We start from the raw sequence: 17,633 nt of genomic DNA on the forward strand, positions 1-17,633 counted from the left end.
TTATTAAACTACAAAAGCGAATTGATGAAAATCCCACAAATCAATGAAAAAAGCAGACCCTAAATGAAGACGTTGCTAAGCAAGTTGAAGGATGTGAAAAAGTTGACCAAGGAGACCTGTAGTGAAAAAGTTGACCTGTAGTGTAAATCAGCACCCATATAATATTGAGTTTCATTCAATCTTTCTAAAATGTACCTCAAATTTTCTCATTAAAAGTTTGTGCCGAGATAATGAAAATTTACTCGGCATAGAAGAAACATAATTTTTTTTCTGAAAATGATCAAACTATTCATCATTTTTAACATTGCGTGGAAAAGGTAACTTCCCAAATGGCACAACTCCCAAATGGCGTAAAAACGATTTTTTTCTCAAAATGACATCAATTTCAAGTTTTCATTGTAATTCAAACGTTTTTTATCAACTTCTAATTCTAAAGTTTTGTCAGGAACAAAAACGTGACTAAGTTTTTGAATTAATTGCTTCCAAAAAAATGCTAGGCGACAGTTTTGTCAGAAAAATTGGCCATAAGAAACTTATTAATAGCCGAAGCTTATGCTTTTCGCTTTTGATAAAAATTTCTGCAATTTTTTCTAAGATAAAACGTCAAAAAACTTTTGAATTGACAGTTTGACTAATTTTGTTTAGTCAAAATTGTTCCCGAAAAAGTTTTTCGATTTCTTTAATGCAACTGTTGCATGATCTTTATGCCAGTTGGGAAACTTTTCATTTTATACCATTTGGAAATTATGCCATTTGAGTTGTAATCCGTGGCAAAGTACAATTTCTACTGGCATATGCCTGCTTTTACGCGAATACAGAATTTTTTGTAAAGTGGTTTTTTCTTCATTTTTTCTAATTTTTCCCACCACTTGCTGTGTAAACTACAAACTGCGAAGTTTTTTTGTCTACTAACTACTATATGATTCAAAATTACAGTGAATCATAAAAGCATTTTAGTCTCAGTCAAAAGTAGAGCTTTTTCTCTGGATAAAAACATTCCAGAAACCTCCAGTCAAGAGAAACAGCGTGGCTTGATAGGTGATATACAATCCATACCATAAATACAAATGATACCATATAATCCATATCATAAATACCCCACGACCCAAAAGTCGGAACAAAATAGCGTGGTTTAGTAGATGATAAATAAACCAGCAAGAAAATGAATGAAATCATCTATAATAGTTGAAATCAGAGGCGGATTTAGGATGGGGGCTTACTCCCCCTTCCGCTCAGGGATTCGACCCCTGTTGAACCAAAGGATCCACCCTTTGTACTACTTTGAGCTATCCATTTGTAGCTGACGTATCCTAAAATTTTTCTTAAAGAGCCCTGGGCGCCAATATATACTAATTTTAAGGGGGAGCGTGCGCCGAAAAAACGCGATGTTTTGGTAAAAAATTTGGAGTAAGATGTCTTTTTGAGTTGAATTTTTAAAACAATAGGTGCTCTCAGATTTTGTAATTTTTTGATCTGAGTCTTTGTCTGAAATGTCAAAGTTTTCTGAGATTATCTACTGATTGTGGATTTTATGTTTTTTTATATATCGAAAATGGCTGCTTATATAAAAAATGGTCGTTTCTTATCGTTGTTCATTTTTGCTTTGTTTTGATGATTTTTGTAACCTCAACTTATTACTTATGAGAAGTCATTCTTCTAGCTCCCTTAAGTACCAAACACTTTTCTATCACTATCTCATTTTCCGCAAATTTGCAACCACGTATGTCGGCTTTGTGTTTCGAAAAAACGTCTGCATTCCGATTCAACACACTCCCTAAAGGAGTCCAATTCCTTATCCAATATTTTGCCTTGCAGGTGTTCTATTTCAGGTAGGACTGATTTGTTTGCCGCTAATTCTGTGTCTGTCGGTCTCTCAGGGAACGTCTAGCAACTAGACAGTCCACCGTCTTTCTCCGATTTCATAGAAAACACTTTTTAAAAAGACTTCATTTCATTTATCCTCTTCAATATACATTCTTTGTTGGCATGTGATGGACAATCAATCACTTTAAATCTCTTCAAGTTCTCCAAACTGTTCTGTGTTCAGAGGCAAAGCATAGCCAAGCTTCTTTCAACAACACACTCACACATAGTCCGTTCTGAGTGAGTGAGAAGCTTCTTCCTAAAATAGCTGAGCTCTTACTGTTTGGGTTGGGGACCAGACATACTTGTGTGTGGTTACTAAGTTCATTCAAATTTCTCAGCTTAAACGTCGCCACTACGACTGGATTCGGTTTCAACCTAAGTTTTCGATTAAGGAAAATCGGCTCCTTTGCTTGATTTATGAAGATCTTATGAACAAATTTCTTTTCATACTTCCTCTCTGGGTCGTTGATTCGTTTCAACCCGTCGTTGACGTCGACTGTGAGGTCAAACTGTTGCACGAATTCGCGTCCTAAGATGAACTGAACGGACTCTCCAGATTTTCGACAATCAGAAAGGTCGTCCAGAGATGCCTTCCTCCCAATTGCAGCGAGATGATGGGTGTCCTTCTGACCACATAAATTGAACCCTGATTGGCCGCAGCCAGCCTGATATTTGTCGGTTGGCACATTCTTTGGTGGTCCAGGTGCTAACATGCATGGCACTGACCACCGCTCCAGTGTCAAGCAGTCTCTTTACGGAGTGTGCTGCTAGATCGGCTTCGCAGCCTATGTGGACTGCATCCTGCTCAAGCGTGGGAATGTTTCCAATTTGTCGTACCTTGATTTCCTCTTGTCCGATGTAGATCCGGCCTACTTGATCGCATGCATTCGTCACGTGAGCCTTAGTGTAAATGTTTATGCCATCCACACTCATCAGAGTCGGGCATGGTTCTTAGACCTCTATAAAATGTCCCTCTACCCTCATCAGCCTCGGCCCACTCGTTGTGAGTAACGCTCTCACAACCCTTGAGTCCAACTTAGGATCTTTTCCCCTCAAGTAATCTGCATAGATATCCAGTTGTATCTGGGTTAATTCAGACGGGTCACTCAAGTTCTTCACCACGTGAAGACCCGCGAACGATATGATTGACATAATCTTGCTTCCCTCTCTCGTCATTCCGAAGGTATTCCCTGAGATGACATTCAACTTCAAACCTCGGCTCTTGGGTTCCTGGTTGTCTTCTCATTTCACTGCCTTCTTCAAGGTGTCCAGTTTCTCACGCAACTCCGTATTCTCCTATTCAGACCTCACCCATTGTTCAATTTATTTAATATCTAACTCTTGTTGAACTTTCTGTAGAGCGGTCCGGGCCGCTAGATTATAATCCACCTAAGGCAGATTAGCTGGGACAGCCTCTAGGCTCGAGGCAATTGCATCATCTGGCAAGGTCTTCACCTTCTTAGTCGTGAAGGTGCCTTGTGACACTTTTTTCTTGAGCGACTCAGTTTCGTTCATTAGGCGTGCTCGACTGGCCTTTACTCGTGAAAGCGCCTCTTCGTGGCGAGGATGCATTGCGTCTGCTATTGCATCTCAAAACTGAGAGCACATTTTTCATAGCTAAATCTTGTTGAACTTTCTGTAGAGCGGTCCGAGCCGCTAGGCCATAATCCGCCTTAATCGCATTAGCTGGGACAGCCTCTATGTTTGAGGCAATTGCATCGTCCGGCAAGGTCTTCACCTTCTTAGTCGTGAAGGTGCCTTGTGACACTTCTTTCTTGCAAAACTCAGCTTCGTTCATTAGGCGTGCTTGACTGACCTTTACTCTTGAAAGCGCCTCTTGATGGTGAGGATGTTTTGCGTCTGCTACTGCATCACAAAACTGAGTGCAGCCAAATTTGAATTGCCCTTCCAGATTGCAAAAGAAATATCTTGGTCCATATTTCATTATGAGCCACATAAACCACATATTTTATCACAGATTCCTGGTGGTCCTCATCAGTTGGTCCACGTCGTCAGGGAAGTAACCAATCGCTTTTATGTTTAGCTTACAAGTGGAACAGGCTGAGACGTGATGGTCCAGCGAACCAGAATTAGCGCATGACCTCCTTTTGTCCATGTAATCACGAGGTTTTTACCAACCGAAACTTGTGCCGGTATTCATTCTACTGTAATTGCCCTAATTGCTGTAGAGATTCTGAGCCCTCGGCTCTATGAGCAGACATTCAAGCGATTTCATGCGCAAATCATTGGGCGTGGGCACAGAGTCCGCTGACAAGGTAAAGTGGGCTGCGAACATGGTTTTTAATTCATCACTCTTTACTCCGTCCATGAACTTCGAGGCTATGGCTAAGTTCCTTGCTAGATTCTCTCGTCAGGGTTGCTTCTCCTTGGGAGCAGCTCGAGGTATCCAAAAATTTGTCAATCAACTCATCGTATCTTTGGCGCCTCTTTTCAAATTTCACCATCGCCTGATGTCCCTGCGCACCCAAGCCCAAAAGATTCAGCAAGATGTCAAAATTCTTACGAGCACTGTCTTTTTCATTTTTCCTTTTCGCCATAACCCAATTCAGGGCCGTGCCATCTAAGTTGCTCGTCAGTGCCCTACATACCTGTTTCTTTGAGAGGTTTTTTTCCTCAAAGTGCAACTTCATCACCTCTATCCAAGTATCAATGCAGCCATCTGACTCATCTTTGTACGACTTCGGTTTCTTGAGTGTCCTTCTTGACCTTTCTCCTCTCTTAGCAGATTTCAAGAGTCTAGTGATAAACGTCTCGAGAGACTTGCTTAAGGGCTCAAACATTGATGCTTATATTGTACTATCATGTGAAACAGTGGTCAAATCTGGAACCGATGTGACGTGAGGCACTGCTCGGCTAGAGAAGATTGTTCCTTTCTCCGATTATCGCTCTTGGTATCCCACCTAGACGTCCCTTTGAACAACAGTTCCTCTCCTGCATTAGTCTCGGAACTCCCAGGTCTTCTGAGATTCTTTGATTCTTTCCCGCTCAGCTTCGTCACCAGATCGGTCTTGTTCATCATGACAGTAGCGGTCGAGTCGGATTAAAATTTGTTCCCCTTCCTCAAAGAGATCGGGTGGTGCTCTTCGAGAAATTGTTCTCGCTTCCTAGGTTTCATTCCACTGACTAAAAGATCACTGCGACCTCTGCACATTAGCAGAAACGTCGGAGATAAGGGTAACCGAATAATGGCTGCGACTCGACTTGAACCTCCGCGTGCTTCCCGTACTACGCCTGGGAATCTTATTCACTTTCCCTAACAAGATTTTCCTCTTCATATTTTTACGATAAAGGAGGTTAATAAAAAAAGTTCCACAAAAATAAAAAAACTTACACGTGCCTATGTACTCAAGTCTTTCAAGATAAGAAAATCTTTTTAGTCTCTTAGAGATTCTATGAACGACTCAGCTAAGTTTAAATACTCGGTTTGCCCAGTATTGAGTTATTATCAACTTCTCAATACTCACTTTATTATAGTATCGCAAAAATCCGCAAGATACAATAACCAACACACAAAACACAATTACTCAATAAAAAAAACAACACACACTATAGGTGAGAGCAATCTCTCGTATCAATATCAGTTTACTGCTCTAAATATATCAAATCACTGTCTCGGTTCGAATTACACAATTCTTTGTAAGCTAGCACTGATGGCTTCAATAAGGAACAATGAAACTTAATCTCAAAAAAAAAAGACTTCACTCATTTGGAACACTGCAAATGAGCGAAGCCCAGGACACTTTCGTCTCAAGCGAGTGCCTCTTTGCTACTGCACTCACCGTGCTCTCACCGTGCTCTAAAATACTATTCAAGTTCGGAGTTCATTAAATTTTTTATTTTTTAAAGCAACTAAAAAATGCGTTTAATAGTCTCTCACAGATAAACAACAGTCTCTGGGCACCGGTCCTCCATTTCCGTTTTCCCCACGGAGATAACGCTGTTATCTATCCAGTTTCGTAGCACGGAAGGGTTCGGATCCGTCCCGCATGATTCCACTGGACCTTCCGTCTGTGTGAAATTCTTTCAATAAGCAATTTATTGTGTCTCGTTCTCACGACAAGAGGCTTCGTTCTTCTTCTTTTTTTACTCTAATTTTCCGACTGAATTTCGTTTGTGTCGCAGTTGTTGTGTTGTTTTTCTGATTTTCGGTCGCAAATTCTCAGAAATGTTCTGGATCGAATCGTAATTTTGAAAATTTTCATTCAAGAACATTTTGCGCCTCCTTTTCATCTCCATTTCAAGGCTAACGCCACCAACGTTTTTTTTGACGTGCATCAGCAGACTTGACTGTGCAATTCCGGGATAATGGAATAATTCTTTACTTAATTTCAGAGTCGAGTATTGAATTCAATTTCTTGAAAATTTATTATAGACATTCATGTTGAGATAAGGCGGGTTTTAGGTTGATCCATCTGAAATGGATCAAAAGTCCACTGTCTAATAAAAACTAACGTTATACTTGAGTTTTCAACCCTGTTTTCTAGACCTAGCCGTAGGGACGTTCTCATTTCTCAAGTGGGGGGGGGGGTGGTATTTTGGTAGTGGCCTTTAAGCTATAACACGATTTTGTAGTCCCATGTCTTGAACGAACCGAATTTGCTTTGACAGAATGAGCTACAAAAACACAAGAGGTAGTTTCCCTGGTTATAGGGCCCATTTCTCTTAACCTCAAATTTGATGTAAGCGGATGACTGTTACATCCATGGGCTGTTGATAAGCAGCTCTTGTGGGATGTAACAGTAGCAGATTCCCTAACTCTCAGTAGGTCTAGTGCGGGGTCGGTTTGTAACCCTGGTATAGCCCCCGCTGGAGCAAAAAAGTGACAAGTTTAGGACTAAATAAATGGTGGATATCTTTTTCTACCGCTGTTTTGAGATTCGGGGTGCGGCTGGCCCCGGCACGGAAAATTTTTGGGCAAGTTTTGTAAGGACCTAAGAATATGTTCTGAGGAACCCGGGTCAGGCAGCTGTTTAAACCAGAAAATCTTGCAGGCAATACAGAGTGCGAACGCCGCTTGCGTACTCGGCACAATTAATGACAAAATAACTGTCGACGAATTTCTTTTTATTTGTAATACTTTTATTATTCTGGTGCCGAGTTGAGTGTTCTTTTTGAAGAAATGTATCCCGTATTGAGTTTAGTTTTAATCAAATCAAAACTAATCATCTACTTTTTGTCATTATCACTTCCATATCCAGAAAGTTACAAGGATTTTGACTGTAATATGTGACGAAGGGACTCCTGGCTGTAATCACGATTATTATGATACTTTTGAGCTTCTAATTGTTTAAATAAAGTAAAAATAGGATCTACCTTACCTGTCTGCTAGATTACGATGCTGTTTCCATGTGATATTCAAATTCCAATTGTTCAGATTCTCTGGCACACTGACTAGAGATAACGACCTTGCCTGAGATTCGAATCAGGCCAGGGTCTAAGTTTTAGAACAGATAACTTCCTGTTTCCGAATTTGTTTGGCTGTTTGTCTACGTATCGTCTGTCTTTTCGTTTTGGTGGCTGAGTAATAGGCTGCATCTGCGAGAAATTGAGCAAAAGTGGAAAAACATAATCAACCTAATTACAAACAAGTTCCAGTCCAAAACCCTAGTTATCCCCAAAACAATCAAAAGCTCCAATAACAATGATGTTAATCGCAAACATTACATTCGTAACCATGTGCTGTTTAACATAATTAATGAATTTATTCATCCACACACACTCACACTCATTGTTTTGCCCAATCTTAACTTAAATATAACCCCTCAAATGTTCTACCGAGACGGCATCCACTTCTCGTTCTTTAAAAATTTTCTTGCTTATTTTATTTATAAGTTCTCTTGATAATCTGACGATATCAATGATCCTCAAATAATATGTATCACAATGTATCACATGTAACAACCACCTACGTGGTCGTGGAATAAGGTGCACAACATGCGCAGCCTATATGCATGTAAAATGCAACGGCCTTAACCGAGCCAGCGACCACGACGAAAACTTCGGCTGCATTCGCTGCACCTCCCTGATTACAGACAACACTACAACTGACATTCAAGCCCCTCCAACTCAACTTCAACAAGCTCCTTCGACTAATTATAAAAATCTTGCCAATGCAAGCAGCAACGAAACTATAACAGCCACACCCGATCCCTGGTCAAATCCCACGCCTGAAAAAAATTATAAAATTAAAACAATCTACAGCCAAGTAGTGCACCAGAAAACAGTCTTCATGATCCTCGCAAAAAACAGAATTGGGTTTAACTTTATAGAAACTCTAAAAAGAACCCTCAACTCGTTAACTGAAACACAAGAAAACACATTGAAAACTCCAAGGGAGCTCTCTCACTCGAGGAAAACGTCAGAGTTCAAACTGTTGAGCAAATCCTCATCGAGAAAAACCCTCCCGCGGAGCCAGTAAACAGCAAGTATATAACTACATGCTCCGAAGATACAATCCTTTTCCACTCATCCTCATTCGACCAAAAAAACCAGAAATTTCGGAAGACTGCCATGACAACACATGGTTATCATGAAGCCTTGGGTCTGGATGGATGCAATTGAGTGGAGACGCATACTAACGCACTTTGTTCATCAGTGAATTGAAACATCAATGACAGTAGCCAAAATTGCACAGAAAATATTGACTAAAACACTAAGTCATTAGCATCTTGAACTATATAATGCCTTTCGACTAATTCCAATTGATAAAAACAGAGGAGTTAGGCCAATTGGCAAAGGCGAAGTCATCCGCAGACTAATAGTTAGAATGATTACAAAGTGCTTAAAAAGCTGCTTACGTTACTCGCATCGAGTTACCAACTATGGCTTGGCCAAAAATTTGGCATCGAATATGCAATTCATACGCTTAGGAAGCAAATTGAGAAAACAGATTCCGCTTCAATATTACTGATAGACGCGGAAAATGCAATTAGTTCCCTAAACCGGAACCTGTCTTTATAAAACATTACAAATAAATGCCCTTCTATACTACCTGCAATACAGAACTCACACTCTCCATCCAAAATCTTCGTAATTAAAAAAGTAATCCTATCTAGAGAAGGAACCACACAAGGAGACAATAACAACGTACGGGCTAGCGACTTTACTTTTAATAAAACTAGTCAACGATAACAGCCTAACACAAAAATGGTATGCAGACGATAGGAACGCAGTCGGAAATTTAAAAAGCTTGCGGAGAGTTATTGACAACATTATCAAACACGGAAAACATTTTCGACATTATGTAAAGGCATCGAAACGCCAGCTCATTATAAAAGATAGAATAAACAATGTGGCGATAAAAGTATTCAAAAACACCGAAATTGACATGAGGAAAGGGGCCAGTATAGTTGGTTCTGTCATAAGATCCGAGAATGAATTTAAAACTTTCTTAGACACTCAGTTAGAAGAACATAATAAAATACTAAAAGAACTTGGCAAGATCGCGAAACCATTACCACAAAATGTGTACTCCTGTTACACCAAGAGTGTACAAAAAAAGTTGTCGTTTTTAGCTAGAATTACCCCCAATACCACAGAAAAGGTGGAGGCCTGTGAGAAGTTACTGCAGGAAAATTTGGAAAGGAAAAATTCCAAATTTAAGTGGTAAAGTTAATATCAGCCATCAATTTAGAGAAATCGCTTCTTCGCTACTGAAAAAGAGTGGTCTAAATATCAAGCTACCTTCTGACGATAGACACATACGACCCATTAACAGCTATATCTGAGCAGGAAAAAGATCTATACAAAAATTAAAACACTTAAAACTGAAAAAACAAACCAAAAGAGAACTAACATTTTGGACACTTTGAGCGACAATGAAAATTACGCACTTGAGCTGGCGTCCGAAAAAGGAGCCTCAAACGCGTTAAATGTACTGCCTCATAGCAGAAATAATTCTAAACTGAATAAATCCGAAATCCGCGATGGAATTTATCTCAGATATGGATGGGAACGAACCAACCTTCCATTCACATATGCATGTGGTGAATCTTTTGACCTTACTCACGCCCTTCGCTGTGCAAAGCGTGGATACATCCACGTGAGGCATAACTAAATCAAAGATACCTTTGCCACCCTCATGAGCGAGATTCGCTTTGATGCTGAAATCGAGACGAAACTTCAGTCGTTGCAAGGCGCGAGCTTTGCCAACAATTCAACCACAACCCGCTTCAAGTCTTCAACCCGCTCACAAAAACTTCACGAGGATTACTGAAAGACGCCTATAAGTACCATGAATCACAAAAAAAATGAAAATACCAACAGAGAGTTCTACAAATCGAACAGAGCAGCTTCTACCAACTCATTTTTGGCTGCACTGGTGGTGCCGCACCAGGAGCTACTCGGACATGGCAGCGCATAGCTGAAAAACTTAGTGAAAAAAGGCATGAAAGCTACGCAGAAACAATAAACTACATAAAAACTACGATAAGCTTCGCGCTGCTCAGGAGCGGTATCTTTTGTATTGGGGGTTGCATATCACTGCGTATGACGCAAATATACACAATTCAGTTAGTGCTGTTGTAGAGGAAGGATGTTTGAAGTAAATAATTTTAAAGACAATGCATTAAATGCTGACTTGACTTAATTCCTGCAATATTGTTTAATGATGTATTTATATAATGCTGGTATGGGCCCTATCCAGCTTGTGCACGACCGTACCTAAGCATGGGCCCTTTTTATATTTTACTTTTTTTTGTCGGCTGAGTTGCCATATCGCGAATTTTTCTTAATTGTTTTTTAAACAACTTTTCTTGTAATTTGTTTATCTTTACAACCCTGAATTAGTATAATTGCCCCCTTCTTTTTTTATTTCCTGCTCAAAGGCTTTATTCGGCCTAAGTTGTTTTAGTTTTTGAATGCGAAACGAATACAACACCTTTTTTTGTTTCTGGATTGTGGTACTTTTTTAGAATAGCACAACTTTATGGCTCAAAAGTTTTATTGAGTTATACTTGCAGCTTATCGTGTGTTTTCCAAATTTTGTTGGCTTATTGTTTCTGATACTTATTAAACGTCGGTGAGTGTGGCCGACATTGTAGCTTTTTCCAATTTTTCAACGTATGCGATTAGCGAGCGGGATGGTAAAGTTCTCAAGTTTGAACCAGGGGTGCTTACCCACGGAGCCGCATTACCGGTTAGACGAAAAAAACTATATACGTACTTCCGGTGGTAGTTGAATTAAATTAAATTTTTTTTTAAGTGAGACTCATTTTGATTGGACGCCTGTTAGCTAACAAATTTCCGGAAATCTTGTAGAGATTTGGTTGACTGATACGTTTACTCTCATTGAATTAATTAACAACAAAATTCCGGCTACTTTCCTTTCTACCGCATGGTTTCTCCGGATGGTGGTTAGTGGAAAGAGAGGGAAGGAAGAGGGAAGTCATAAGTAAGGGGTTGACCTAAGCAAAAAAAAATGTGTTGAATAGTACTTGTCGGTTATTAAACATGTTTTTAATGTAATAATAAAGGCATCGAATTGCCAGCGCATTGTAAAAGAGAACTAACATTTTGAACACTTTGAGCGACAATGAAAATTACGCGCTTGAGCTGGCCTCCGAAAAAGGAGCTTCAAACTCGTTAAATGTACTGCCTCATAGCAGAAACATTTTTAACCTGAATAAATCCGAAATCAGGGATGGAATTTATCTCAGATATGGATGGTAGTAAACAAGGGTTTTTCAATCTGGTAGTAGACTTTTTTCTCCCTTTTACAATTTTGTTCACAGGACTCGTCTGGACTCATCTCTACCTTGTTTCATAATGTGTTCAAAATTCATATCGTTCCCGGCCAACTTAGCCCGGGGGGTGGGGGGAGGGAGGAGGGGGGCAACGAGTATGCCTGGGACGGCAAAAGTCCTAGATTCGAGTCTGATCAGGACCTGTTATTTAGATGCGCAAATTTTGCTTCAATTTTGCTTGTAGTAATTGATTTACGCCTGTTATTTATAATTTTACTTACCTTGACGTCTACGTTCCTTGAGTTTTTTGTTTCGCTAAAAAACATTCCTCGGCCCATTTTAGTTCGGCCTATTTTCATCGGCTTTATGACATAGTTTTGGGTCGTTTCAAGAGAAACACAATTTGAACCCTCCTCTCCGCGTTTTTCAAGATGGTTGTACTTTAACCAATGGGTTTGTGGAAAGTGTGGGGGATTATTTGCCCATATATTTTTTTCTGGTTTTCTAAAAAACTGCACCTCTCATATATGAGTTTTTGGTTTCAATAAATAGAAGTGTTTTTAAAAAGTTCCTGCAAAAGTAGATTCGTCCAAATTTTTCTACGCATAAAGTTCTGGCCCTCGGATTAGTCAAAGTTTTGATTTTTGACTTTTTTTGTGAATCTTTTCGCCTTTTCGAAAACTAAACTCTCAAACCTGATATTGTGGGTTCAATGGAAATAATGGGTAGTGGGAAGCTCTGTATTAGCGGACACTCACAAAAAATTACAAGAAGTTATCGCCCTCGCAAAAGTCAAGTTTTTGATGTTTTTTGACCGTTTTTAACTTTTTGAGTTTTCTCGAAAACTACTCTGCCATACCGTATCTGAGATTGTGGGTTCAATTCTCAGAACGAGTTGTGGGAAGCTCATTTACTTATGCGACTACGCCCAAATGTTTTGACCTTCGGAGAAGTAAAGTTTTTGATTGTTTGACAGTTTTTTGTTTTAAGTTTTGACTTTTCTCGAACATTACCCTCCCGAATCTGATTTTTTGGATTCAATCGAAACTACAGGTTGCGTGAATCCTTTCTGCATAAGCGACTAAGCATCATTTTTCCAAACAAAAAGGTATGATTCTCGGATATTTCAAGTTTTTGGTTGGCTAAACTTTTTTTGGACTCTTCTCGCTAACTATCCTGCCAAATCGGATCTAGGTATGATCGAATGAACAGGTTTTTGAAAGCTTACTATTATATTTGAAACCTTTATGGGCTGAAAACTTTATCGGATTTTGAATAGTCTTTAGACCGTTTTGTATAAATTGTATGAAGTTTACAAAATAAAATGTGTGATGAAATGTTCAATTGAACCGGTTGCGATAATTGATACTGCAGAAGCGGCGACTCCTTAATTTTTTATAAGATAAACTTTATCTCCTTGGGAAGATTGAGTGTCTCAAAGTTTTTTAATCTTCTCGCTTATTTTAATAGAGAAACAACTAAGGTCTCAGGCAATGTTCAAATTTTGAAATCACATTTTTCGTGCCGCACTCATTCATTGTCAAAGGCGTACCTCCAGCGTTAGCTGTTTTTTCATTGATACATACAAAAATCTTTGTTCGCCTAGTTTTTTTCAACGTGTTTTTTATTTATGTTGTATCGGAAGTGGCACGAAGCTCCGTTTCGGCTCTGTGTTACTGTAAAAATTGCAGATAACGTTTAATTAGAAAATCACATCGGCCAAGGACTGGTAACTCTCAAAACAATGTGCGGCATCAAATTTGAGTCGTCCTCAAATTTCCTTTTGTAAATGACTTGCATACAACTATCATAAAGTAACTGATTAAAAGGCACTATATTAACCATTGATAAATTTGCTACATTATTTTATAACAATTACTGCGATGGTAACAGAAGTCCTTTGCACGTTCCAAATCCAATTCTCCTTCCTTCCGCGTTTTCGCAATATCCTGTAATCATCACCTCATCGCCGTCCTGTAAAAATTTTCTGTTGCAATCGAGCTGACCTAGTTTCACGTCTTTCGTGCCTCGCCAAGACAGTTCGAGCATGCTTCCATAGCTTTCTTCTGAGTCACCTGAAATTGTTCCACTGGCTAAAAGATCTCCGGCTCTCAAATTGCAGCCATTGCTTGTATGATGAGCAATTTGCTGTTTCAGTGTCCAGTAGAGGTATCTGAAGTTGGACTTGCAAACAGTTCCGTGTTCAGTCATGCCTTCAGGTTTGATGCCAACCGTTAAATTGATATCGAAGTTGAAAAAGTCCTCGTGCTGCAAATAAGGTAATGGCTTCGGTTCTTGTACCACGTTGGGAACTTTGAACGCCTCAAGAGCTTCTATCGTGATGACCCATGGGGAGATTGTGGTTCCCATTGATTTTCCCAAAAATGGGCCAAGAGGGACGTATTCCCATTTTTGAATGTCACGTGCACTCCAGTCATTCATGAGAACCAAACCAAAAACATGATTCTGTGCCTCGTGTATGGGTATCGGATCCCCTAGTTTATTACTCTTACCGCCAATGAAACAAGCCACTTCCAATTCGAAGTCCATCAACTTGCTTGGCCCGAAAGTAGGAGTCGTTGGCGCATCGTTTGAAACCGTCTGACCTTTGGGTCTTCTTATGGGCGTTCCAGAAACAACCACGGAAGATGCGCGTCCATGATAGCCAACGGGAAGTTGTACCCAGTTCGGCAACAATGCATTGTCTTTTCCTCTAAAGAGCGTTCCCACATTAGTTGCATGCTGCTTGGATGAGTAAAAATCTAAATACAAAGGCACAGAATATAATGAGAATCAAAATACAACAAGAATAATGTCAGGCATCATCTTGACAAATCAGATTATAGTTGCTCCCAAACTCAGCTATTTTAGTTAAACTCAGCTATTAACTCAGCTAAACATAAGTTGAACCAAGTCATTTTTGGACCAAGTGATTTTGAACAACCAATTGGAGTTGCAAAAAATTTGGAAGAAGACAAGGCTAAGTTCTCTGTTCTTTTAGTATCTCAAGATTTGCTATAACAAGGTTTATTTAAATCATATGCTCACCTGTGTAATCGCCAATAGCAGCTGGCAAATGCATTTCAACTTTTTCTATCTCCACTAGAACCTGTTCTTTTGCAGTTTCAGTATCGATTGCTGAGTTCTTCTGCAAAAGTCGTTGGATCTCTTTACGAGTTTCAATCCATACATCCCGACCGCACTCCATAAAAGCATTGAGATTTTCTGCCTCGAAGACGTTTTTGCATTCTAATAGTCGAGGATGTTGAAAGTACTTCGACAGTTCAGACAAGTCTAGAACATAGTCGCCTATAGCTGAACAGATTCGTTTCGAACGTTTGAGATTACCTGAGGAAAAGACTCCAAACGGAATATTATGAATGGTAAAATCGGAATTTTGATCCACGTGGATAATAAGTTTCGACATTTTTGCTAATGTGGTTTAAGGTGGTAGCAAAAAATTGTCTACTAGGAAGAAAATTTATATTTTAAACGATCGAGTTAAGTTTCAGTGCTTTTCTACTTGAATGCGCTGATCTAGATTGTAGTATTTGTCTGCAAGTTTTGTATGCTTGCTTTGGTGTGTTTTGTGAGTCAATTTGGCTCAAAGTTTGTTTTGATCTCGAACTTAGCTACGAAGATTCAAACAAAGACTAACACCCTGGGAGGTTGTTTCTCTGAACCACGCCTCCTAAATTGAAACACTACATTCATAATGCTGAAAAGTTTTGAACAAGTTATTATATGAATCTCAAGTGGTAATTAAAAAATGACTTTGAGATTAGGTCATCTATTTCAGATTGTGAACATGGGAGATCTTCTGGCTCTCGTTACTCCAAAAATCGATTGGTATCATGACTTCAAAGGGCAAAAGAATGCAGAGAGATGGTTCCAAGTCATTCACATAGTGTTCGCTATCTTCGGTTTTACTTGGGGCTACATGTTGCAGAGATTCTCCATCACCGTTTACGCTGTCATAGCCGCTTTCATTGTCAGTTCAATCGTGACCCTCCCACCATGGCCGGTGTTCAGAAGGGACCCACTGAAATGGCAGCCGAAATTAACTGAAAATAACTCGGCGAAAAAGAAGCCGAAAACTAAAAAGGATATGTAGCTGCAAAACTTATCTCTGAAAAGCCTGCATTTCCAACTTAGATACGGAAACTTTCAACCTTATCTCACGCGTTGTGGTGTTAATTTAAACATTGCCGTATTGATAAAATTTACTGAAAATTGCAATGATATATATTATTTCGATGCTTTAAATGTCCGTTTATATTTCTTTGGTTTAGTTGTCAATTCAAAGGCATAAATTTTTATTGTTGTGGTTTTCCGGTTAATCATAATATGAATGTTGGTTTGAGCTTTCTTTTAACGTCAAGAAAAGTTTTTTTACACAGGTGAATATAATTTAGCTGCTCAAGTAATCAATTCTTCTAATTTTTCAGATTAAAATGGGGTTGGTCTCTCTGACCGCGATTACATGTGCGTTTTTCTTACTGACTTCGATCGGTCAACTTCATCAAAGGCAAAGTAGTCAAAGCAATGATGACTTTGCGGAGTTTGATGACGAGGAGTTTGATGGCGTTGCGCCTCCGGAAGACACCGGGAAACCAGAGGACCACATACCTTTGGACGGATCCAAAATTCAAAAAGGTTTTGAAGTATTATCTGAGGTCTGAGTTTCGCCGTTACCGCGGGGGGTTAAGGATTGCTCTTTTCGGAGACCTCAGAAAACAATTTTCTTTAGAAAAGTCAAAAATTTCTTAACGTTTTGAAAATCACCGCGAGAAAATGCGAACCGCTATTGCCGTTACCTGTTTGAAAATTTGAAGATACTCTCATTTTAAACTAAATTAAACCATCATTACTTTCAGCTCTGGGATGGGCGCGAATGAAAGTAGTCGACCTTCTATGATTTGAAAACTTTTTTGCAATTATTGGTGTTTAATTACAGAAAATTGCTCGTACCTGCTCATAAACCTTAAAGCTGGTGTAATTGAAATGCGTTAAACTAATTCAAGGTATTAGTTGATTATTCTTGCGAGAGCAAGTGTCGTGTAATCGGGAACTAGACTTTTCCCCCGTTAACATCTTTTCTTACAAATCTGCAGTCGCTTCATTAGCCAACCTCATCAGATTGGAGACTCCTCACGTTTTGGATTAGAGGTAATGCGGTTGCCTTTGCACTCTAAGATGTGGTGTTCGAGTCCCGTCCGGACCTTGCTGTTTTTCCAGTATGTTTGAAAATTAAAAAGTCTTCGAAAAATTGAATTGTCGCACTTTATTTGTCTGCTTATATTTTTTCGGCTTAGTTGTCAGTTGCCACATTAAGTAATTTTCTTGTGCGGCCAGAAGTTTTGATCGTAAATGCTATTATTTTTGATTTATTCGGGTAATTTATTACTCTTGCAAATCGGGTATTAGACTTTTTCCCGTAAATAAGTTTGTTCACGGGAATCAGCTCTACTGACGCCTTGATTCATAATCTATTCAAATGTTTTAGCGTTTCTGGCCCTTTTAGTGTGGAGGTAACGAATATGTCTGGGACGCAAATGTCCGTGTTTGAATCTGACTAGGACCGGTTTTATTTTCAAACTTGTCATATTCTGTTTCGAATAAACTGTTTGGCCAATTATTTGTCTGCTTCTGTCGGCTTAGCTGCCGCATCTTCGAATCGTTTTTTTTATTGCTGCGAGCTTTTTTTATTGGTGCTTTTAGTGTTTGATTTACTTGGAATTTTACTTTGAATTTCCTTTTTTTTGGCTCAATATTTTTTGGCCTGTTTTTTATTGGCTTTGTGACCCTATTTTTGGTCGTTTCAAGGGAACACAATTTTTACTATGGAACACAATTTTTACTGTATGAGTTAGTTCTATTACCACTCGATTTGATGAAGTTTCTTTTTTTCGGCTTAATAGTTTCAACTTGTTTTTATATCCACTTAGTAGCCTCTTTTTGCGTGTTTTGATGCGCGACAAGTTTTTTGTGTATGTGTGCTATAAGGGGAAGGGGACATTAAAATTATACATTAATTCTGAATTTTTGAACATTTCGGCTTGA

The 17,633-nt window shown here is 39.2% G+C and overlaps 3 protein-coding genes across 3 annotated transcripts in view; 2 read left to right on the forward strand and 1 right to left on the reverse strand.

Moving 5' to 3' along the window:
- LOC134846828 (PAT complex subunit CCDC47-like) overlaps positions 1-17,633 on the forward strand; it is a 495,511-nt gene that overhangs the window by 443,966 nt on the left and 33,912 nt on the right. Inside the window, exon 2 of the mRNA XM_063864224.1 lies at positions 16,017-16,226. Within this exon, the coding sequence (XP_063720294.1) occupies positions 16,025-16,226 (202 nt within the window). The 5' untranslated portion in view covers positions 16,017-16,024. The remainder of the gene's footprint in view (positions 1-16,016; positions 16,227-17,633) is intronic.
- LOC134846330 (fumarylacetoacetase-like) lies at positions 13,390-15,179 on the reverse strand. Its single transcript, XM_063863635.1, has 2 exons — positions 14,619-15,179; positions 13,390-14,332 (listed from the first exon to the last, which is right to left on the reverse strand). Exons 1-2 carry the CDS (start codon positions 14,995-14,997, stop codon positions 13,446-13,448), a joined length of 1,266 nt encoding a protein of 421 aa, XP_063719705.1. The 5' UTR covers positions 14,998-15,179; the 3' UTR covers positions 13,390-13,445.
- On the forward strand, positions 15,379-15,684 carry LOC134846827 (signal peptidase complex subunit 1-like). The gene has a single exon (XM_063864223.1). The coding sequence runs from the start codon at positions 15,379-15,381 to the stop codon at positions 15,682-15,684; it is 306 nt and encodes a 101-aa protein (XP_063720293.1).

This window comes from Symsagittifera roscoffensis, chromosome 5, assembly GCF_963678635.1.
Source record: "Symsagittifera roscoffensis chromosome 5, txSymRosc1.1, whole genome shotgun sequence".
Taxonomy (NCBI): Eukaryota; Metazoa; Xenacoelomorpha; order Acoela; family Convolutidae; genus Symsagittifera; species Symsagittifera roscoffensis.

Coding starts and splice junctions, on each gene's coding strand:
- LOC134846330 (XM_063863635.1), bottom strand. CDS start 14,997: ATGTCGAAACTTATTATCCACGTGGATCAAAATTCCGATTTTACCATT. Junction 14,333..14,618: donor TGCTATTGGCGATTACACAG/GTGAGCATATGA, acceptor CTTTGTATTTAG/ATTTTTACTCATCCAAGCAG.
- LOC134846827 (XM_063864223.1), top strand. CDS start 15,379: ATGGGAGATCTTCTGGCTCTCGTTACTCCAAAAATCGATTGGTATCAT.